Here is a 26,348-nt window from a genome sequence, read left to right on the forward strand (position 1 = left end):
AACGACTCAAAGTTTGGCTACAACATGGCATTTTGGGTTGGCGGTCAAGATGTTTCTGACCGTAATACACATGCAGAGTCAACTGACCAGACATGAACACACAAAATGGGTGGCTGCTGGCCGCGTTAATTCAGTCATTGTGTTTTGGTGAAATTCCTGACATGTTAATTGTACTATAAAAATTTTCAATGTTCAATTTTAAAGTTTGAATACAGTATTTTGAATGAGCTGTAAATTTATTTCACACTTTCCACATGTATATATGCATAAATTGATGTAAACCACTTTATCAAAGAGAGAAGAGCAGTAAATCAAAAAACTTCAGTGGATATTTAGACTGTTGCCAGCCATCCTCCTGAGAAGCACTAGAAGCTATTTTTACAAGTTTTAGCCAATCTGATGTGCACAATGTCTGAGAGGACCTTTTCTTTTGTTGTTGAAACATGAAAGCGCAGCCAGTAATGACAAAAACTGCCTTTAGCTACTGTCATTTTACTCCTGAAAAAAAACCGCCTTTTTATTTGAAAACCTGGGACAGGAAGGAAAATAGTTGCATCAATGAGAAGGAAAACTATCTTGCCATTTTTCTCTCCTAAAATATATGTCACTGTATCAATGTTTTGTAAAATATTAGTGTATGTTGCTCTCTCATACTGAGTTCTCATAGAGAAAACAAAAGGATCAGGATTTTCATGCTTTTAATATGAATTGCAGATTCCATAATGATTAGTAAATTTTGCAAAACCAACTTTCAATTTGTAAACATCAAGATTTCTTACATATATCTCTGATGTATTAAAGTTTGGCACCCAAAGGGCACGCTGAAAACTTTAACTGAATGATGCAATTTGAGGCTCAGTGGTATGATGCTTTGTAAAACAAACTTTCAATTTGAAAACATTGAGATATCTCTGATATACAGTGTTGTCCTTAGAAGCCGGGTGCTGGGTAAATAACCCGGCTGTTTTGCATTTTTTCCTGGCTACTTTTAATGTAATTAGATTATTTTTATAGACCTGTAATTTCGGGATTGCACTGTCAGCTGTGTTAGACGGCACGCGTACGATTAGCAGTTTCGCGACCCCTTTCCCCGCATGGCACTGCACAAATATAAAACAGTTTCTGAATACCCGTTTGTGGCTTTTTTATGGGGGCCCGTTCTGGTCAAAATTATGTTTTATTAATTTTAGTATGTTAGAATTAATTTTATGTAGACTGGAATTAATTTACTAGCACCTCGAATTAATTGTATGTTTCTTTTAATTAATTTTTATATGCTTTAATTAATTTTGTGTAGTCATGCTAAATTAATTTTATGTGTTCCAATTAATTATTTCTGCTTATCTTTGCTGTAATTAATTTTATGTAGTCTAGAATTAATTTTGCTAACATTTCAAATTATTTACATGTTTTTTATGTGCCGGAATTAATTTTATGTAGTCTAGATTTAATATATTAATTCCTTCAATTGATTTTGGGTTCAAAATGTTTTCACATGCTGCAATTAATTTAATGTGTGCTAGAATTAAAGGGGAAATTTACCCTGAAAATTAATTTTCGAATATTAAACTGATATGATCATTGAAAGGCTTTTGAGTCAATTTTATTCACTTTCACTCACTGGCTAACAAACAGCAGTGTACTAAAATACCGGAAGTGACGTCGTAAACTTGGTCATTGAAGCAGTCGACGTGTGTAACTGTAAGCTTTTCCACTAATATAATACGGTGTATAGAATGGCTACAGAATATAGGGGCCAAGCACTCGGTGTCGATGTTTAAGTCGAGCAGAAATAAAGTTTCTGCGAATACCACTTTGAGAAGGGCTGCTTTTAGCGAAAGTTGCAGGTCCAACTACTGAACTACAAGCCTAAAAGAAAACTGTCCGGGGCTATTTATGTACGTTTACAGGAGACTTCGCGATCACTGGTTGATTTAAGCACCTGTGGCCCTGTGTACCGTGCTGTGTGTTTCGGGCGTTACACACAGCACGGTACGCAGGGCTAACCCAGCGCCAAGACTGTACGTACGCTCAGGCACTAGAAACGGAACGCTGTAGACAGGACCGCTGGTTCTAGACTAATCATGGCTACATCAGGGTGTTCTGTAACACACTAAAATGCTTGCACTTTTAATGTCGATCTCTTTAGAGCATTGGCATTTCTTCGGTGTTGGCATTATTTCACAGCGATTGGGTTGACAATGACAGGCATGATTGATCGCCGAGAGTAATTTGAACTTCGTCATCGGAGCTAGAATAGTCACTTTTCGAACACGAGTCGCTGTAACTTTCTGACGATGTCAGTCTTGGATCATTGATTGCTCGTTCAGGTTTGAAGTTATTACCGATTATCTTCGCCATTATGATTTTCAGTCGAGCGCTGAGGTTTGCGTACCATGTACGCGTACTCCACTTGGCGTAGAAGAGCTTGGTTATAAGTGACCTCGCTTTGAACCCGCTGTGACTAGCAAGTTTGACACGTCACTTCCGGTTTCCGTGTGTTCAGCTTGTGGCCACTGCGCTAATATGCGCAAGTGAAAGTGAATGAAACCAACGCTATTTTGTTTATTTTTCACTAAATAACGACCTGATTACCTAAGAAAGTCTGGGTAAATTTCCCCTTTAATTTCTACTAGTGTCTTGAATTAATTTTGTGTTCGGTCGAAGTAATTATGTGTGTTCGCTCGAATTAATTATGTGTTTGAGCGAATTAATTATATGTGTTCGCTCGAATTAATTATATGTGTTTGCTCGAATTAATTATATGTGTTTGCTCGAATTATTTTCGGCCGATCCCACAGTCCTTTGCGCCCGCTTTCTTAAATCAATATGGCGACTCCCGACCGGAGTGGTATAGTTATTCAGGCGCTCGAACCGTGATCTGTGAAAATGGAAATCAATAAACTGATCACAAAAACTATTGTAGTGTCTTCTGTCTGAGGGATCGTGTATGTGATTGCCCATAGAGCGAATACCGACCAATTTTGTGTTTACGTCAGAAGCGAACGTTCACCCTTTCTATCGGGCTTTGCCAATCATCGTGTAGGCCTACTGTAGAGTAGTGCAGTGATATCTGTTCAGTAGATTTCATTTTTGAATGCTGCGTACGCTTACGGTACACTGCACTACACTACATGTACAGTACACGCGGATGATTGGCAAAGCCGATAGAATTAGAAAGGGTGAACGTTTGGGTCTGACGTAAACACAAAATTGGTCGGTCTTCGCTCTATGGGCAATCACATACACGATCCCTCAGACAGGAGACACTACAAAAGTTTTTGTGATCAGTTTATTGATTTCCATTTTCACAGATCACTGTTCGAGCGCCTAAATAACTATACCACTCCGGGCGGGAGTTGCCATATTGATTTAAGAAAGCGTGCGCAAAGGACTGTGGGATCGGCCGAAAATAATTCGAGCAAACACATATAATTAATTCGAGCAAACACATATAATTAATTCGAGCGAACACATATAATTCATTCGCTCAAACACATAATTAATTCGAGCGAACACACATAATTACTTCGACTGAACACAAAATTAATTCAAGACACTAGTAGAAATTAATTCTAGCACACATTAAATTAATTGCAGCACGTGAAAACATTTTGAACCCAAAATCAATTGAAGGAATTAATATATTAAATCTAGACTACATAAAATTAATTCCGGCACATAAAAAACATATAAATAATTTGAAATGTTAGTAAAATTAATTCTAGACTACATAAAATTAATTACAGCAAAGATAAGCAGAAATAATTAATTGGAACACATAAAATTAATTCGGCATGACTACACAAAATTAATTAAAGCATATAAAAATTAATTAAAAGAAACATACAATTAAATCGAGGTGCTAGTAAATTAATTCCAGTCTACATAAAATTAATTCTAACATACTAAAATTAATAAAACATAATTTTGACTAGAACGGGCCCCCATACTTTTTGAGCCCGATCTTTTATTTGTTAAATAGTGTGATTGGCTGAAGGACGCGCCTATGGTGTCGTCTTTAATTTGTTACGAGCAGTGTAATTCGTTTGATTAGTATGAAAATATTCGCAATCATACCAATCCATAGTCCAATAACACTAGGTCGGAATTCGTATAACAATAGTTGTAAACATAGACACAAAACAGCACAGAACAGACAGTTAATAGACGGTAAACAAACAAAGTCAAATTCATGAAAGAAAGATATATGGACCTCTGGCCAAAAGACCAAGAAGGTCATCTTTAAGCTCATTTTTAACGATGGCGTCAAAAAGAAATGTGGCGTCGGCCACTGGCACCTTGCCGATGGAATATTTTTTCCCGAAGAAAGCCCGTTCGAAAGGTCTACTTGATTCCGAAAATACATTTAGTTTATGTATGAACAAGTCATCGTTGATGACACAGTCCCCACTTGTTAATAATGGGTACTTTGATTACATGTCCTCAGAGAGGATAGAGTCCTCTTCATTAATTAGGTCTGTGATAAAAATACTTTGATACAGATGGCGCTCAATGGCCAAGAATGAGTTCCATGGTGATGAAAACATAAAACCAATGTAGGCCACCATCCTAAAGTTCATAAAATGAGTCAACTAGGAATTAATCAACAGGATGTTGCAAAACATTTTTGCATACAATTCTAAAACTTAACAGATTATCACTGGTACCATATTTCATAAAGTTTGATGCAGTATTTACAACACTATGAGATCAACATCTGTATCAAGTTTCATCACATTTGACGTTGTATTAATTTGTGGCTATATCACCCTAATTAGGAAAGTTCATTACTTATGCAATTACAAATTAATTAAAATGACACTGATAAATGTCTTTTGCAATGTGAGCTTAACATCGGATAACATCTGTATAAAGTTTCATATATGAATTTGATGCAGTACATTTCTTGACATATCAGCCTACTTACAAAACGTCAATAATTGACATGTTACTGCTACATGACGTGAAACAAATTGACGAGCATATGTATGAAATAGGTCAATGTCAACTTTGAATGATACTGGTGGAAATATGTCTGAGTTATGGCTCTGTACATGAAAACATCGTAATAAAATGGCTGCCTAGCGACCATATTGGATCGTATCACATAAAAAATCGACGTACATATGTATGACATAGGTCAATGTCCTTGTACCAACTTTGAATAAAATGGGTTGAGATATGCCTGAGTTATGCCTCTGTATATGAAAAAATCGTAACAAAATGGCCACACAGCAGCCGTATTATATCGTATCACAAAAAAAATTGACGTGCATATCTATGACATTGGTCAATGTCCTTGTACCAACTTTGAATAAAATCGGTTGAGATATGCCTAAGTTATGCCTCTGTATATGAAAAAATTGTAATAAAATGGCCGCCTAGCGGCCATATTGGATTGTATCACAAAACAAATCGACGTACATATCTATGAAATTGGTCAATGTCCTTGTACCAACTTTGAATAAAATCGGTTGAAACATGTCTGAGTTGTGGCTCTGTACATGAAAAAATCGTAATAAAATGGCCGCCTGGCGGCCATATTGGATCGTATCACAAAACAAATTAACGTGCATATCTATGACATTGGTCAATGTCCTTGTACCAACTTTGAATAAAATTGGTTGAAACATGTCTGAGTTATGGCTCTGTACATGAAAAAATCGTAATAAAATGACCGCCTGGGGGCCATATTGAATCGTATCACAAAAAAAATTGACGTGCATATCTATGACATTGATCAATGTCCTTGTACCAACTTTGAATGAAATTGGTTGAAACATGTCTGAGTTATGGCTCTGTACATGAAAAAATCGTAATAAAATGGCCGCCTGGCGGCCATATTGGATCGTATCCAAAAATAAATCGACGTGCATCTGTATGACATACGAAGTAATCCTTGTACCAAGTTTGAATGAAATCGCTTCTTGCATCTCTGAGATATCTGTGTGAACGGACGGACGCACGCACACATGCACGCACGCACGCACGGACGCACGCACGGACATGACCACACTATAAGTTGCAAAATTCAATCGCCTAATGTTAGGCTGTATTGAATTTGCAACGCACATGTATAGTTAGGCAGCAACGCACATGTATAGTTAGGCTGTATTGAATTTGCAACGCACATGTATAGTTAGGCTGTATTGAATTTGCGACGCACATGTATAGTTAGGCTGTGTTGAAATTTGCAGCACATACTTTGTTCTTTTCTGCAAATAGTATCAACAACGACAACAACAATAACAGTAACAATAACAACAAATTTACTGAGTCCAAATATATGTTTATTTATCTTCATTTTTAAATATTTAATCATCATCATCGTCATCATCAAAGATTGAATCCCCTATGAGCTGACATGATAACGTGCCTCTGAGCTACGATGCCAATTTTTCAGACTACACCCAGAGAATCCGAAACGTACGTTCCACATAAAATGAGTGATTGACAGAAATGTTGCAACAAATTTTTAAACGTCAAGCGGGCGCTCATCTCGTCTGGTTGTCGCCTATAAAGCTCAGTCGCGGAGAGTGCTTTCGCAAACATTTTACTATTATCGTTTATGTATTATAAATCCTAACAATCCAATGCGTAATGTTATTACGAATTGGATCGACTCTCTACGCATTTTTTAAATTGTTATGAGTTTTCTATATACTCATTTTTTGCGTAAATGCGAACACTGTTACAGTGAATTATCTTATTACCGATGCGATGTTTTTTTTTAACAAAAGCGAATGTGTTTTTATTAGATTACTGTCGGTATTTTGAATTTTCCATCCTGATTTTGGGAAATGAGCAATGAAATGAGCAGATTGCAGGTGATTTAAGATTAAATGTTAAATCTTCAATGCAAATAAAACCATAAGTGTGTCATAAATAATACAAACAAAACAAAATCATGTTTGTTTGTTTTGTTGTATGTGAGCCACGTCTAAGAGACACAACAAAAGTACTGTTTCAGTCTCAGCTAAATGTCACCTCAGATGCCACCAGAGAACACCATTTCCAATCCAAAATTTCATTTTTCGCCTTGCGAGAGGGGGGGGGACACCCCACTCTCCCCCCTCGTTCGCTACGCTCCCTCGCCATGCGCCACTCGGTCGCTTCGCTCCCTCGCAGTCCACCCGTCTACTTTCTTGAATTACCCGGCTACTGTTAAATATAAGGACAACACTGCACTGTCTATATGTATAAAATGTGTGTGTCTAAACAATGACATGTATGTATGAATCAGTATATGAACGAAAGGATGGATGTAGCTTTTGCATATTCCGATACATCACAGGTAAATGATATTTAGGAAAACAGGTGACTGTGCATAGTCTAGTGGTTAACTGCACTTCCAGTGGTTTTAATTATTGAGAGACACTTTCTGTTCATTTTAGTTCGAGGAGCAAGAAATTGTTTACTGGTAATAGCACGTCCACTGTTCACAAATGACGTCATCATTATTAATATGCTAAAATAAAAGTTTCTCTGAAATTTGAGTTTAGACTTCTGGAAATTACACATGCAAGAACAAAGAACAACAAAAATACACAAGGACTGGTCAGTTTCTTCAGTTCCCCTTTTGGGAGGGGGGGGGGGGGGGGGGGTCAGCATGTTTTAATTACAACATGGGCTCATACTTGCCTAAAGTACATCATACCAGCCACAAATTGCATCATTCAGTTGCATTTTTCAGAACACCCTTCAGGCATGTAACTTTACAGATAAAATATCAGATAACATACAGATATTCAAACATACTGACACATGACATACATACAGATATTCACACATACTGACACACACATGCAGACATTCACACAGACTAGCTGACACACATGTAATACATACATACAGACATATTCACACATACTGACACACACACGTCATACATATGCAGACAGAGATATTCACATATTCACACATTCTGATACACACATGCATTAATTAAACATGAATTCTTTACCTGATGAATAGCCCCAAGACATGATACACATAAAACACAAAGCCATACGTATGATTTTTATGATATCCATATTAGTGAAGAGAAAGTACAGTTTTCATAGACTTATTGTTGTAGGGATATGATATGATGAATAGCTTCAGTTTTGTAATAGCCATTGAATGGATACACTACTGGTGATTTATCGTTGAATTGGTGGTGCACTGACCATGATCATATGTAACAGTTCTGTTTGTGTTTTAATATTATAATATTTATTGCTTCCATGTAAACAATGGTTTCCATGTAATTTTGTAGCAAGAAAACTTTCAATCAAAACGAGGTTTAACATGGGACAATAAGGTATAATTAGTCATAAACAATGTTGTAATGTCAACACTGTTGCTATAAACATAATATTTCTATCATCATTGTATACTTACATATTAATATCCAAATGTAAAATAATGTTCAGAATTTATGCCAACTTTGAGTGGTTGTGGCAGACCCTCGGTCTGTTCTGGTCTATATGTATTGCACAGTCACAGTATTGCCTTCATGTCTCTCTAAAATTAATTTTAGTCTGATGATGCAGATGAGTTTATTCACATCATATTGACAGTTTTTTTCTGAAACATTTTAGCATTGGTGTAGATTTCCAGCTTTTACTTTACGTTGTTTTACAAAGTTTACTGATATACTAATGACGCTGGGACTGATAAAAAGCACTACACAAAAAGTTCTTTTTAATGCATGGTTAGTTTAAAGTTACATGCAATTTATTTTGAACTGTAGTTGATAATGATGACCATCCTTTGCAGTAAACATATATCATACAATAATTTGTTTTAAAATCCAATCACCATTTGGAAAACAGTTATCCTACTCGTCATGGGAGAGCTAAGCATTCTAACTGTAGACAAATGCAGTGGATAAGAGCTAGCAAAGCTTGTTATACAGCAATATCAACAAAGCTATTCAAAATGAAATTCCACTTCAGAAATTAAGATACCAGACCTCCAAATTCATACAATTAATGTATTAGAGGTTAAATATGACTGGAAAGAAATACCTTCAAAATCATAAAGATTTGACAAAATGATAGTGATATGTAAACATTAATAACCTTACTTACAAAACAAGCAGTACTGCATTCGAAGAGCTTTGAGATGAAAGAATGCAGCCATACAAGTACATCATGGAGACTTCATTAAATGTTGTAGTGAAACATCAATAATGTTACAATTTGACATTCACGAAATATAAACTGGTGGACCTAGATATGTGAAAGATTGACTAATATAGTGACCATTAACACACCAAATATGCAAATATTAAGGTAGATTGGTGAAATCATAACTCACGTTCCAAAACTGTTAGACCATGTTCCTGCCCGTCTGGGCCTAAAATAAATACCTCAAACAAAACTTGAAAAAGATAATAGCCAGTATTTTGTGTAAAAATGAAGGTGAAGCTCAGTTTAACAAATGCTACATTTCATGCAAATTTCTAAATGTTACAAATATTGTCAGCGATCGGTGAATTCATTCAAAAATGGACATTAAAGAAAATAGCTATACTGATAGAGGTCCACAAAATTAGAAAGATAACTACTTTCAAGCTCAAGTTTTCAGTCACGAAACAAAGATGTTGTCATGGACAGTGAAACAATTCTTGTCTTTTGGATCTTGCAAGCTAGTGCAGGTAACAATCAAAGTAAGATACAATGTAAATTGAATAATCTTTGTAAATATACCAAACAATTGAACAATCAAACCAAACATGTCATATAATGCTATCTTGTTGTACCTATCCATAATCTAATTTCTTATCATAAAATGGAACAAAATTTGGTCTGGTTGAAATAAATGACATAAGAATAACAATATTATAATGACCGGTTGTTATAAATGAACAGACTAGTTAAACCAACCATCAATGGTTTGAAGTTGAACATTCATATATCAATCCATCAATCAATCCAAAATATTCATAACGTGCAAATATCAGTAAGCAGTGCTATTCTCAGAGGCATAGCCAATAGAAATACTGATCATAAACTAAACATGCAGTATTTCCATATTCTATTAGAACAAGCAAGTATTATAGCAACTGTTGTACCAATGTTGTACTAACATTTGTGCCAGTAACCACATCAAACCACTGTATTTGTTGGGGGCTTGATCAACATGCCATGAAGGTAACAAGAGATATTGTTACAGGTTACACATGCTAAGCGGTCATGAAGAGTACACACTGAAATCCAATGCACAGGCTCTGTACAAAATTTTGCAAAATATCTGATCAGCTCTAAATCAGTCAACTGAAATTTGACAATTTGGCTACAAATTTTGATAGACTTTGTAAAAACAAAATTTTTCTCTCACATCCGGTATCATAACAGTAGACTTGTGTATTTCAAAATGTAAACAACTGTTATCATAGTGGAATATTCATCACAGCAAGGGTCAAGGGTTATTGGTAAAAGACTAGAAAGTGGGTCAGTGGGAAGGTCTGTGGGAAGCCCAATAGCAAATGACACCTTGTTCTTTGGTCATCTTGACTAGAACACCAATACCACCGAGGGACAATGCCGATAACAAACAGCTGATAGATCCTTGGCAATATGGTCAGTGGTACAGATTAATCACACAATGAAAACAAACTTGGCCATTTTCAAAATAATGTTTGCTGAAAAGGGAAAAAATGTGCTGAACTAGTGTAGTATTCAGTATTAGTAGACTTTGAGCCTGAATTACAGTATCAAACACATTATGATGTCATCAAATAAAATGTGACCACGATATCATAATTACAATCATATACACAGAAGCACTCATTTATCAATATCTGTTGCAATATTGACAATAATTATGCATATAAACAAAAATCAATTACCAGGTCATTGTCAAGACAATAATATTCAGAGACCATTTTAAAATACTATTATCATGTTGTGGGTTGCACTAGACAAACATAATCATAACCTCGAAAATCAAGATATGTCATACAGACAGTACACTGTATCTAGTAGATCTATGGTATCATTGGGATATTTTAGCAGTTTATTGTTGACAATCAAAATGAAACCATGTGCACTTGGTTGTGATGCATGCACGCATGTTACTAGAGCCTTAATATAAATATATGTGTACAGCATTTGACATTTGTTTAGAGTAACTTGGCAGGCAATGCGGCATGTCAACCCCTATGATGGAAGCTTTCATGGCAGATGTTTCGTTCAAGAAGAGCAACAAATGAAAAACCAATTCTGGGAAAATCATTAGTGTTTGGCAAGATGCAACTATCTTGTGAATACAGTGATATTTTGTAAACAGAAAAGCCTAACGGATGACCTACTAGTATATGCCTTTACACATTGATCTATACAAGCCGAATGGATGACCCTACTAGTATATGCCTTTACACATTGATCTATACAAGCCTAATGGATGACCTACTAGTATATGCCTTTCCACACTGAGCTATATAAGCCGAATGGATGACCCTACTAGTATATGCCTTTACACATTGATCTACACAAGCCTAATGGATGACCCTACTAGTATATGCCTTTCCACATTGATCTATACAAGCCTAATGGATGAACCTACTAGTATATGCCTTTACACATTGAGCTATACAAGCCTAATGGATGACCCTACTAGTATATTCCTTTCCACATTGATCTATACAAGGCTAATGGATGACCCTACAAGTATATGCCTTTACACATTGATCTATACAAGCCTAATGGATGACCCTACAAGTATATGCCTTTACACATTGATCTATGCAAGCCTAATGGATGACCCTACTTGTATATGCCTTTACACATTGATCTATACAAGCCTAATGGATGACCCTACTTGTATATGCCTTTACACATTGATCTATACAAGCCTAAAGGATGACCCTACTAGTATATGCCTTTACACATTGATCTATACAAGCCTAATGGATGACCCTACTAGTATATGCCTTTACACATTGATCTACACAAGCCTAAAGGATGACCTACTAGTATATGCCTTTACACATTGATCTATGCAAGCCTAATGGATGACCCTACTTGTATATGCCTTTACACATTGATCTATACAAGCCTAATGGATGACCCTACTTGTATATGCCTTTACACATTGATCTATACAAGCCTAATGGATGACCCTACTTGTATATGCCTTTACACATTGATCTATGCAAGCCTAATGGATGACCAAACCTTTACACATTGATCTATGTGAGTCAATGAAAACATTTAATTGATTTATAATGGATAAGTCCTTTAACATAAAATATCAGAAGTCACTGAAAACATGACAAAGGCCCAATGGAAGGCAAGAGAAATAACATAAGTTAAACTCCTGCAAGTCACTCACTCACACACTGATTCAGACCAGGTTGCCTTTATCAACAAGAACCAATGCTGTACAGTTTGGATAAGACTATAAGAGAGAAATCAGCGGAAAATAAAATCCTTACATTGCACCAAAGACAGTTATCAGATTTAGCTCAAACATTTGTCTTCTTCAACATTCTAATGTTACATACAATGTTTAGGTTATTGGATAACAACGCATTTTCTCCTACTGTACAGTACAGTAATACAAGGAAACACTACGTGTCATTGAGTAAATATATAAAGTACTACATTTCCCATAATTTCTGTTGTGCTAAAGAATATAATCACAATATATTGGTCTGGACAAAAATAATTATTTTGTAATAAAACATGCACTAAGAGTCTAGTCTATTATTGAAACTGATTCTTGGTGGTGTAACATTTTAATGTACAATCCATACAGAAACAACACTTTCTATCCTTGTACATATTCTATATCGTAAAAAAAAGAAACAAACAATACAGTTACTATACTTTTCAAAATTTACCACAAAAGTTGTTTTGGTGAACTACAACACGTATTCAAATATGAGTCAATTACGGTATTGTGGCAATATTTGCAACCAAAATAAAATTGCACTGTAGTGAACCTTGGAGATTTCTAATGGAGAATCAGCTATAGCTAATGGTATTTACTTTAATCACAGACCATTGAGAAAAACAAAGGTCTATGCTTTACCAGAAAAATACCATATCATATGCTGATATTGTCATTTCAGATGACCTCAGTAACCTTTGATGTCATGTGTTCAACTTTGACCTGATGAAAACAACTCTTTCAAAGCCATTGATCAGAACCCACTTGTATCTCTTTACTTTTGTCATCTACCTGACTTACACATCTTAATGACATGATGATGATCTGGTTTGGCTTTTGGGTGAATAATTTGCTAGTGGTAGAAAAGTCTAGTATTAGAGTTGCTGGTTTAAGTGGCATAAGAACCAAGGAAAGAACACTAAAAATCTCTCAGGAGAATGGTGTTCACTCTTCATCCAGCATTGTAAACACCAATCTTTTATGAAACGGTTCCTAATGTTACATTGAAGGGATCATGTTGGACCAGTGGAACACTTTCCTGAAAAGAGTTCATTTGCTTTAAGACTGGCATCAATTAAAGAGTGCATCTAAAGGGCAGTATAATTAAAGAATTAAAATGGTGGACTTGCTCAACACTAAAGAAAGACACTACAAATCTCTCTAGTCATATAACAAAACCGTCCTAATCATTGTTTGACATAGCAAAATCATGTTTCTTCACTGAATGACTAAAGGCAATGAACTTTGATGTCATGATTGGCCAATTTTCCTATTGTCATTTCAAATGAACATTTAAAACTGTGCTCATGATTATGCTGATTTTCAGAACAATCTTTTGGAACATGATTATCATTAAACATCATGGAGCAGAAATACAGCTCTGGACCGTACTGTAACAGAGTGGGATTATGCATAAATTATGAAAATTAATTTTGTTTTCATTTTCTCTAAAGTTATTTTGCATTTTCAGTAGCTGTTGCTCAAGAGCACTAAGTGTCAATATTTTTGAATTTGGTTTGCCTTTCTGGCACTGTGTTCTGGAAATACTATTTGGTAATGACCTTCTGGCTAAAGGTTTGCCTTTCTGGCACTGTGTTCTGAAAATACTATTTAGTAATGACCTTCTGGCTAAAGGTTTGCATGCTGAGAGAAAACAATTGTTTTTTAATGAACTGATATTTGATTTTCATTACTTTATGATATATTCTAGTTTGCTGTAAAGTAGCAGAAAATTTATTGCCATGGATGCAGCACATGGTGCTATGCCAATGATTTCAACCCTTTGAGCGCCAAAGTCTATTTTTGTCCCAGTCAATTTTTCTCAGATTTTTGCCAAACTTTTGAGAAAAAACTGTAGCCAATGAAATGTTATGTCCATTTGGTCCGAAATTATCAAAATATTACAGAAAAATTCATAAAAATTGGGAAAATTTTGCACTAAAATTTGGGCGAGAAAAATTACAGCGCTCAAAGGGTTAAGACAAATTACAACTTGACATTCATGTTACCATATGTGTAATGACTTCCATTATTTAAATAATGGAAATGGCCATCAGTTGATATTCAGAATTCATATGGTTATATGAACATCAAAGAATGCTAACCTATATGGTGTAGCTGACTGAAAGTACAGTACAATGATCTGTCTGCCTAAATTTTTAATTCATAAAACACCAAAGCATCCCACTTTGCATTATTATTGGTCGATGCTTTCAATATAGTTCAAATTATTATGTAATACTGAAATTACCATGTACATATCCTGTGTTTGTCAGCCATAATTCAGGCTTCAAGTAAGAATTATACTTAATATTCTCTTCACCATATATCAAACACACTTCCTCACTCTATTACTATTAAAGTAAAGAGTTTTCAAGTATTTCTGATATATTTCAAATGAAGAAAAGAAAAGTTGTCTGTCACATGAGCTTCCTTGTAAAGTTATGAAGAAAACACTTTTTGCTTCTTTCAGAACATTTTAAGAAGTCAGAACTGATTTTCTTTTCCGTTCCCTATAACCTCGAAAAAACTCAATGTTATGAATATCCTTGTCATTTAAGAGGAAGTTAGAACAATGCCATTACTTTCAAAGACTTTAACTCTACATTCTGGCTCTGTCATATTCATGCATTTGTAATCACTGGGAATGGGTCTCAAGGAATGGTCAATTTAGAACGGTTCAAATTTCAAGAAGCTCTCAATAAGACACTTGTTTTCTATTTCAGAATGACTTGGTAAAGTTAGCTAAGGAATAATTAAGATAATATCTCCATGGTTCAATTGTATCAAGTGTTCCCACTAAGGCTTATTTGTGTGCTATTTGCACAGTGTTTCCGACTGCCCTCGCAGTGGAATCTCATGTCTTGTGCAAATTTAGTTTCTGTTATTTCAATTGGTATTAGTTTTGGTAACAACAAAAATCAAAACTTGGGGCAAAATGTGAGATCTCAGTGGCGATTTGACTTCTGCATTTTGAGCTTTAGCACTCGTTGGCTGTGCAGTTGCTGCCAACACAAGGTATGCGTACGCGTTCAGGGTACATTGTGACTATATGATTTATACGTAACTCGATAAATTATCATACCGTATATATATATATATATATATATATATATATATATATATATATATATATATATATATATATATATATATATATATATATATATATATATATATATATATATATATATATATATATATATATATATATATATATATAAGCCACCATGCACCAAGGCCTATATTGTGCACCAACTCAAAACGTTAGAGGGAACACTGATTGTAGGTTAGTTTTGCAGTTGGTGATCATTATTATGGCTAAATAAATATAAATTTTATTAGTTTCACATCAGCACCAGAATACCTTTATAGGCAGGCTACTCCAAAAACATATGTGTATCAATGTTTTGGTAAAGGTTTTTGTAGCAAGCAATAAGATATCCAACATTAAGTCTCTTAAAGGACACACATGCTTTTTCCCCCTTGTTATCATACATTCAGGTTATCCCAAAATGTAAACTGCACAGCTTAACTTTTTAAAACAAATTTGATGTATGATTCAGCAAATATTTCAGGAATTCCATTTTAGTGTTCTTCATTGTTAGTAACGAAGCTGGTGCAGTAAAATTCATATACACATGCATGCTGCAAGGACCAGCAGAAATAAAGCCTGACTCTGTAAATCCACCAAAAACAGTGTTATAATAAGATTAATTACTATCATACATTGAGATCTTTCATTTAAGTCTGAAAGACAATATCTGTACCCTTTAGATCTTAAAATTTACTTCAATGATGCTTTTAGTTTACACGCTATACAAACTAAAGTAGTGTAGCCAGAGCAGTTATTGATGACATGGCATATATATACAGGTGCGGCTGATGGAAGTGTGTACCATGCTGACGTCATTCATTCCCAATTTTCCCAGTCATCATCCAGCTCTTCTTCATTATCTTGGTCTTTTGTAGCAGCAGCTATATTCATATCTTGCTCTGTAATTTCAATGTCAAAATCTTTCTCCCAGTCATCACTCAAGCTACTTGTATCTGAAGGAAACAACATTGACATAGGGTTTTAGCTTGTGATTTGTGCCTTTTTTCGAGTGTAAGAAATCCATGAGCAACAAACTAATCAATTGTCCTGAAAATTCAACTTAATATAGAAAAATTGATATGTAGTTCTGCAAATAACCCCATTCCTTCTTTGTCTCCAACTCTCTTGGTCAACCTTTCAGAATTTCTGCAACGTTCTTTGCACTAAGACAATCAGTGGCATACAAATTCACCTTAGAGGGGCCACTGGTAACGACTGACAACTTTTACATTGGTTTACCGCTGTTGTACTACTGTTGAGAGAACTATTGATGAAAGAAACCTATCTACAGGTTGCTGTCTGGCATCTGATGAGACTTGAACAATACTGTCACAAACAGCCACGATAGAGGAACATATGACAAATTAAATGTGACATGTCCTGAAAGATCAAAAGAAGAACCCACTACTCTTTGTAGAAAGATGGACAGAAAGTGAAGAAATATATAGCTACCCAGCTACCATATTTGTAAATGTGACATTCTAGTAAATTATTGATTGATAATTTCAAGTATTGTTCCATTCAGTAGAAGTAACGTTTTGCTTTTAATAAAATTGAGCTAATATACTGCCAGATAAATACCATACTAGTTTAAGAAATGTCTTCATGATTGTACTGTACTGGCTGAACTGATCATTGTTATAAGTGATAATGCTAATCTTACAAGAAAAAGAATGATGTGATAGAAGAAGAACCAATATTGACAACATGAATAGAAATCAGTTATTGGTTAAATTTACAATTATTAGGAACTTACATTTCTAATTTTAAGTTTGTGATTACTGCGAGTCATGCAATTGAATAAGTCAAAATTGTAGACATCAGTTGAAGCCAGAAGGTAAGACTTGGAGACATATCAAACTATGCCACAACAAGTATACAGTATTTGTAATGACTGAAAATAGTAAATAAAGACATTTCTTAGGCTGTGAAGTTGGAAGTGAATTACAAAATGACAAGGTTTTATGATAGGAAGGGGTAGTACATTTTGACATTTTTCATGTAAGCAATGTTAATGAATTTCAGTTTTCATATTACTGACAGTTTTAAAGTTATTAGTTGAGTGTTCATGTTTGTTCAACTTGTTTTGAAACAGCATCATGACAAGTTTTACACAGAGCTGTCAATGGATAAGAGAGGTTGGTTTATTCCAAACTGGATGGTCACATGTTTCTACTAATGTTCTGTCACATGTTTTGTGACATGAGGTTGGTGCTAGCGCTACCTTTACCTCAAGTGGCAAAATAACTTGCTGGCTAACTGACATTTATTCTTGAAGTGATAGATATGTAAATGAATCTACAGTTCAAGCAAATCGTATTCACAAGAAAGACTTTGATGGCTGTATTTCTCAGTTTATTTTGGTTGTGTGTGTAATACAATTTTTATGTTTGGTTGGATTACAATGCTGGTAAGAAAGACTTGGGTGATATTTCTTGTAGATATGACTGGATAAATTGAAGGCTATTAAAAGTCAGGGACAGATACCATAGCAAGTAAGAGTATCAGGAGCTATAAAGGGTGGAAGTTACTGTATAATGTACAGGACATGCTTGCATCTCTTGGAAATTATTTTTTGCAAGAGAAACTTGCATGAATTGACCATGATGGATATTCCTTTGATCAACAAGTCATTGCTGATGACACAGTCCCCACTCGCACCATTAATTGTGACGCACATGCACACTACAATACAATGACTGTGTGCCAAGTTTGAATGAAATTGGCTCAGGGATAGTTGAGTTATGATTCAAAAACAAGAAAAAATCGCAACAAAATGGCCATCCGGCAATCATATTGGAGTGTATCGCAAAATAAATTAACGTGCACATGTATGCCACAGTACTTTACCCTTGCACACAGTTTGAAAAAAAATCGGCTCAGGGATAACAGAGAAACGGCTGCTGACGGATAGATGGAAGGGTGGGACCCAATCTGTAAGTCCCTGCCGAACGTATCTGGGACTAATAACGGAGAGGTCTCTAGACCTCATAGCTTTGCTCCTCACACTTGTCGCTTCACTTCTCACCATGTCTATCCTGACTGCCAGTTGGGCAGTTTGCCTTGATCATTAAATTATGACATTGAAGCAATAAGGTCTGGAAACCAGTCTACTGACTGACAAATTTGGCCAAAACATGATTTTAAGGTTATGACCCTTGACCCTGCCATTGACTTGACAAGTTTATAGTGGTATGTGTAAATGTACATAGAATCTTACCTTTTGTACTTGTACCATTGTCAGACTGTACAGGGGAGGACTTTCCACTACTCTCTTTTTTAAGCTCATCTTTCTGTAAGGGAAGGTGCAAAGCTTTCTTTGCCTCCTCTTTGTTGTCGTCATGGTAATACACTTCTTCACCATCGCCTTCATAGCTGACAGAGTCCACCACTGTGACATCACATCCACCTTGTTCTTCTTCACTTGTTTTCTTCTCTGATGGTAATTCTGTTTCAACAAGTCCCACTTTGTGTTCATTGCTTTGTGGTTTAGATGTTGATGCTTCACTCTCTTTGATTTTATCAGATTTCTCAGTCTTATCCATAGAACTACTGACTTTTTTATCATCTAATGGTATATTTTCTGTCTGGTCATCTACGGATGATTCTGTCTTAGTTTTACAGCTTTCAGAGTCAGTTGATTTCACTACATTGTCTATTTCACTTGTAATTGAGCTTTCAGATTCTATCCTTTCCTTTAACGTGTCATCTGGCATATTGGTTGGTACTTCAGCAACTTCCCAAGTATCATCTGAAAACAATAATAATAATAATGTAAACAGCAACCACAACAACAACAAAATAAAAAAATACCGTCAATGACGCTGTACCTTCTCTAATGTGTGGCCAGGTCAGGTAATTGGTTGTTGGCATGGAGTTGTTGGTAAATAGTTGATGATGTAGGGGCATGAGGTGGGATATGGACCCAAAGAACCCAAAAGATGATTAAATACATCAATCAAAAAAATTCTAAGCTACAGTATAAACTGCCCAAAGATAGTTCAATGTGGGAAAAAGTTAAATAATTCAGAAATAAGAATTCACAGTCCAAAATAGTAATGACGCACTTCCTTACTGACCTGAGTGCATGTGAAATACACAACCTGGCATCTGTAAATTAAATGTATACCAAGTGATCATTTTAAGTCACTTTTAACTGTTTTTAATGGATTTTCCAAAGAGTCCTGTGAAAATGATGAAAAACGCTTATCTGGTCTTGTGTTTGTATAACCTCATGGCTGATAATTGTCATAGTATTGAAAAAAAATTGAAAGTGAAGAAATTACTGTTTTTAATAGGCATATTTTCCTTGAAATACATGACTGTGTAAAGAATATATGCTAAAAGTGTTTAAGAGTAAATTTCTTTTAAAAAAATAATTTAATCTGTGACCAAAGGATTTTTATTCTTTGAGTTTACAAATTCAAACATTGCAATTTGTTCAATCATCTTGTGCAGTGCAAAATTTATAAAATGACTGAAAAACAAAAAAAAATTGGCAGAATTACAGTCTTTGTGATGTAAAATTATGGGTTGACATCACGATAACTATTAATCTGTTTGAAGTACTAATATACTATAATTTAAAAAAGACAAGTCATCATTGATGACACAGTCCCCGCTTGTCCATTTTGTTATCATTTTGTTACTTTGATTACAGGTCCTCAGAGAGGATAAAATCCTCTTCATTAGGTCTGTGATAAAAATACTTTTGAATAAATTGCTTGATACATGTCTGAGTGTAGTTCAGGACATGAAAAAATCGTAATAAAATGGCCACACGGTGGCCGTATTGGATCGTATCACAAAACAAATAAATGTGCATATGTATGACATAGGTCAATGTCCTTGTAGCAAATTTGATTAAAATTGGTTGAGATATGCCTGAGCTATGGCTTGTACATGAAAAGATCATAACAAAATGGCCGCACAGCAGCCATATTGGATCGTATCACAAAACAAATTAATGTACATATGTATGACATTGGTCAATCTCCTTGTACCAACTTTGAATAAATTCGCTTGATACATGTCTGAGTTATGGTTCTGGATATGAAAAAATGTAATAAAATGGCCGCACAGCGGCCATATTGGATCGTATCACAAAACAAATTGCCGTGCACAGCTATGACATTTGTCAATAAGCTTGTACCAACTTTGAATAAAATCAGTTGAGTTATGCCTGAATTATGGCTCTGTACATGAAAAAATCGTAACAAAATGGCCGCACGGCGGCCATATTGGATCGTATCACAATAAAAATTGATGTGTATAGTTATGACATTGGTCAATGTCCTTGTACCAAGTTTGAATAAAATCTGTTGAAACATGCCTGAGTAATGGCTCTGTACATGAAAAAATCGTAACAAAATGGCCGCACGGCGGCCATATTGGATCGTATCACAAAAAAAATTGACGTGCATATCTATGACATTGGTCAATGTCCTTGTACCAACTTTGAATAAAATCAGTTGAAACATGCCTGAGTTATGGCTCTGTACATGAAAAAATCGTAATAAAATGGCTGCCTGGCAGCCATATTGGATCGTATCACAAAACAAATCAACGTGCATCTGTATGACATATGAAGTAATCCTTGTACCAAGTTTGAATGAAATCGCTTCAGGCATCTCTGAGATATCTGCGTGAACGGACGGACGCACGGACGGACGGACGGACGCACACACGCACGGACATGACCAAACCTATAAGTCCCCCCGGACGGTGTCCGTGGGGACTAAAAAGTTCATGCAGAAACGGTAAAATATATTGTCAGCAATGTAGTGTTAATTTTGACTTTACATCAAAATATGCCTTTGCTGGATACCAAATATATAGGGCGAAATATTAAAATCAGCCATGTTCAGGAAAATCCACACAACAGCATTGATCCTTTTCTAATTTGATCTGATTTGCTCATGTTATCCTTGTATGACAGTCAGTACAATATGGAACTTGAACACAACACAGTGAATAAGTATGCTGTAAATGAAATGGTGTGGCTGCATCCACATGCAGCAATAGGAGTGCCTTTGTCTCTCACCCCTCATTTCCAACCTGTCCTATCCCTGAAAAAATAGTTTGGTCTTATATTTATAATGTTAATAATTTCTGTATTTGTTAAAATGTGCACATCTCAAAAACTTTTGATCATAAACATTTTCATTGTTTTTTATAGCTGACCAGTCAGTTAACCTGTTTATATTGAATATTTGTGCATTTTTCCGCAGTATTTGACATTTTCTGAATACCTTCTTATTCAGTTTGTCATTTTCTAAAAGTTTAAATGCTCCATTGTGTGGTCAAGCTTTCCACAAGCATCAAATGTGGTACTTCATATAGGAGGGTCTGCTCTAGAGGGCGGGCATCAGTGTTTGTTGGTTAATTCCTCCACGTAACTTCTGATTGTACTGTAAACATTGAACATGGCCGACGTCCGATTTTCCTGTCTAAAACTTTCACTCATTTTCGTTCATATGACTCTGAAACTCCAGGAAACGATTGGGAAGAAAGGGTTATCTTGAAATATTGAGGTACTCGCCGATATTTTGCAAAATTAAATGAGAAAAAATGCAAGGAAAATGCCGACAGGCTTACACAATGACAGTTTTCAGACTCGCGGAGGCATATGATCATCTCTGCAGATTATGCAACAGGCCAAGATCACGTGAGGCCATGAGGGGATATCCACGCAACTCAGTACCAAACACTAGCGCTCACAGAGTGAGCAAACACAAAGTGAGTACCCCTAACGTCAGCTCAGTAGTCTGTAATAGATTGTAGTCAACTAAGAAACCTTGGAGAAAGGCTTAACACTGTGGCTATGCCGCTAAGTCCCTTTTGATTTTTGTCATAGCTCAAAATCGTTCTCCCACACCTCAACCTGAGCCATGAACACCCCCACCAGTTTATGATATGACCCATCACAATGGCATGACGTCAACGGATCTTGACAGACGGAAGTCTTGACAGACGGAAGTACTTGACAGCAGCATACTGGTTTTCAACTCTAATATTTTCAACTCTAATACCTTCTCTGTCTATAAATAGACACGAGAAGGTAACAAATAGTGATAATTATCTTCAGCATCATCATTGTCAAAGTTATCGTCTTCACCATTGTCATCATTTTCACCACCACCACCATCGTCATCATTATCATAATCATTATCATCATCATTATCATCATCATTATCATTATCATCATCATTATCATCATCATCATCATCATTATTATCATCATCATGTATCATCGTCATCGCTACCACCACCACCACCACCACCATCATCATTATCATCAACACCATCATCCTTCAGACACTGCAACTTCAAAACTTATAATAAAGAAACATTGATATCATAATATTAGTCATATGTGTTAAATGTGCTTACTTTTGGTGTTAAGTTTGGAAGAAAGAAGTTCACAAATTTCTGAATTACAGATCTCTAAAATAAAAATTGCCAAACATAGGAATAACAATTAAGTTAGACAATGAGGTACATACAGACTTTGCAATAGTCCTTGTATCATGTCTGACGACCAGCATAGGACAGACTTGAAAAAACAATACTAAATAAGACACCCAAAACTGATTGATAATGCCTGATGTACACAGTGGCATGTGTTGAACAACAAGCCATTGACAATGACATAGTCCCCACTTGTAATAGGAGTATTAGTCTTGATGGGTTAGGGAAATGTGGTCATTAAGAAGTATCACTGGAGTGTATATGTTCAAATCTATGGACACATAGGTCTATGTCATTGTTCCCAATTTGCAACAAGAGGCATGTCTAAGTTATGGTTCTAAATCGGGAAAAAAGATCAGACCTCCTAGCTGTATTGGCCAGCCAAGAAAAACATATGGGCATAATAAATGAGGTACAAGATGTGACATCTTAAGGTCTATTATTCTATCAAAATTAAAGCTAATAATGGACTGAAATCCAGGAATGAAATATGTTACAATATCATACCTTCATCTCCCCAGCCAAGATCCTCTTCTGTAAATGTTTTTGATGTTATTTCAGCCCGTTCCTTCAATGCATTTCTCCTGGCTTCATCTTGTTCAAGTTGGTGTATCTTGTAAAAATATCTGTGCCAGAAATCACCATGAGATGCTGCAGAGGGAACCTGCAATTTACAATGAAAATAACCCTTTCCCTAAATGACATGAATTTTAATAATTAGTTGACAGTGACCTAATGCGGGAATTGTATTAGATTTGTGTTGACAGTAAGAGACTATTACACATTATATTACCATGCCCTGCCCATCGCATTTTGATTGGGCGAGCTGAACCACGTGACTGACCACAAATACATAGTAATGGTTTGTTTACATGCCTGTGAAAATAAATAATAAAATTAACAACTCAAAGTATCGTAACTTTACAGCTCAAACGTAAATCATAATCAATCACAAAATAAAATGGAGCACTTGTAGGTCAAGTTGAGATACTTTTTTCTGTAAACATCTCCGGATTTGCCAATTTTTTACAGCGTGCGTGACAGTGCGTCGCGTATTGCTCAGTTTCTGGGGCCCAGTTGTCGTTCGCTCCTGAAATTTTCGGAAATTTGACAGTTTTCTTGGGTTCGCTGATAATATTTCATAAATTACAAAGGAATATGAAAAGACAAAAATGTGTGCAAGTTAACTATGTCAGACATGGTAGCAAAATAATCACAACAAGTCATCGTTGATGACACAGTCCCCACTTGTTAATGGGTGCTTTGATTACAGGTCCTCAGAGAGGATAGAGTCCTCTTCATTAATTAGGTCTGTGATAAAAATACTTTTGAATAAATTCGCTTGATACATGTCTGAGTTGTAGTTCAGGACATGAAAAAATCGTAATAAAATGGCCACATGGTGGCCATAATGGATCGAATCACAAAACAAATCAATGTGCATATGTATGACATACGGTAGGTCAATGTCCTTGTACCAATTTTGATTAAAATTGGTTGAAATATGCCTGAGTTATGGCTTTGTACATGAAAAAATCATAACAAAATGGCCGCACAGCAGCCATATTGGATCGTATCACAAAACAAATTTACATGCATATGTATGACATTGGTCAATCTCCTTGTACCAACTTTGAATAAATTTGCTTGATACGTGTCTGAGTTATGGTTCTGGACATGAAAAAACGTAATAAAATGGCAACACGGCGGCCATATTGGATCGTATCACAAAACAAGTCAATGTGCATGTGTATGACATAGGTTGATGTCCTTGTACCAACTTTGAATAAAATTGGTTGAGATATGCCTGAGTTATGGCTCTGTACATGAAAAAATTGTAACAAAATGGCCGCACGGCGGCCATATTGGATCGTATCACAAAACAAATTGATGTGCATAGCTATGACATTGGTCAATGTCCTTGTACCAACTTTGAATAAAATCTGTGGAAACATGCCTGAGTTATGGCTCTGTACATGAAAAAATCGTAACAAAATGGCCGCCTGGCAGCCATATTGGATCGTATCACAAAACAAATTGATGTGCATATGTATGACATAGGTCAATGTCCTTGTACCAAGTTTGAATATAATCGGTTGAGATATGCCTGAGTTATGGCTCTGTACATGAAAAAATCGTAACAAAATGGCCGCACGGCGGCCATATTGGATCGTATCACAAAAGAATTGACGTGCATATCTATGACATTGGTCAATGCCCTTACAAACTTTGAATAAAATCAGTTGAAACATGCCTGAATTATGGCTCTGTACATGAAAAAATCGTAATAAAATGGCCGCCTGGCAGCCATATTGGATCGTATCACAAAACAAATCAACGTGCATCTGTATGACATATGAAGTAATCCTTGTACCAAGTTTGAATGAAATCGCTTCGGGCATCTCTGAGATATCTGCGTGAACGGACGGACGCCGCACGGACGCACGCACGGACGCACGCACGCACACACGCACGGACACGACCAAACCTATAAGTCCCCCCGGACGGTGTCCGTGGGGACTAACAAACATGTGGAATTGTGTACACTACATGTAACTATGCTAAGTTTAAAAATAAAATATCAAAGGAAGAGCCTGTGAGTAATCACAATGAGAAGAGGTAATCACTCTGTAAGGATGATCACTTAAATTGAATTGACTGTACATGTATGTCACAGACATACAGTATGTATGCTGTCATTATTGTACAAACCATTGCCATCTTGGTGTTCCTACGTATACAAGACATATTACATTGTATCGCATGTGTACCTACTGTGAAAAGCACAACCAATATGCTTGGCTTTTTTCAATACAATTTACTTTGAGCTTAGTGAGAAATGTGCAACTACATGTAACAGTACTGTGAAAACAAACTCAGGTCTAAAAAACTAAAACCACTTAATTGTATGAGCTTACCAGTTTGGTGTAAAGAGATCTGACTTCATCACTGGCAACTAACAAATCAGAGATTTCTCCTTTATGCTCATCAACTAGAAATGTTTCTTTCCATTTCAAGTAATCTTCTGGAGGTCCACTTGGCTCATTCAAATACGTCCCTGGATCCGTCTGGATGTCATTCAGTCGAGCCTTCAAGTAATCATATTTTATATTTGTGATAAAGGTGTCACAACAAACATTTTATGCTCAGCAAAGATCATCGATGGAAATTACGTTATGTATCAATCATTAATATGAGAGAGATGACATTAACACTTGATACTTTGCTTGCTTGTGTCCATGCATTAAAGGAGATCCTTACATTTTCATGTAAAAGCTTCAACTTCATCCTTTTTTTTAATTACAGGGGAAAATTACCCAGCCTTTCTGAAGTAATCGTATTGCTATTTAGTGAAAAATAAGCAAAATAGCGTTGGTTTCATTCACTTTCACTAGCA

At 35.8% G+C, this 26,348-nt stretch overlaps 1 protein-coding gene across 1 annotated transcript in view; it reads right to left on the minus strand.

Annotated features, from left to right (window-relative positions):
- Positions 1-15,582: 15,582 nt before the first annotated feature.
- The window catches only part of LOC139132744 (BSD domain-containing protein 1-like), a 74,583-nt gene continuing 63,817 nt past the window's right edge, over positions 15,583-26,348 (minus strand). Inside the window, exons 5-8 of the mRNA XM_070699010.1 lie at positions 25,870-26,040; positions 23,459-23,615; positions 18,702-19,232; positions 15,583-16,434 (exon numbers count right to left, since the gene is read on the minus strand). Of these exons, the coding sequence (XP_070555111.1) occupies positions 16,298-16,434; positions 18,702-19,232; positions 23,459-23,615; positions 25,870-26,040 (996 nt within the window). The 3' untranslated portion in view covers positions 15,583-16,297. The remainder of the gene's footprint in view (positions 16,435-18,701; positions 19,233-23,458; positions 23,616-25,869; positions 26,041-26,348) is intronic.

This window comes from Ptychodera flava, chromosome 5 (genome assembly GCF_041260155.1).
Source record: "Ptychodera flava strain L36383 chromosome 5, AS_Pfla_20210202, whole genome shotgun sequence".
Classification (NCBI taxonomy): Eukaryota; Metazoa; Hemichordata; class Enteropneusta; family Ptychoderidae; genus Ptychodera; species Ptychodera flava.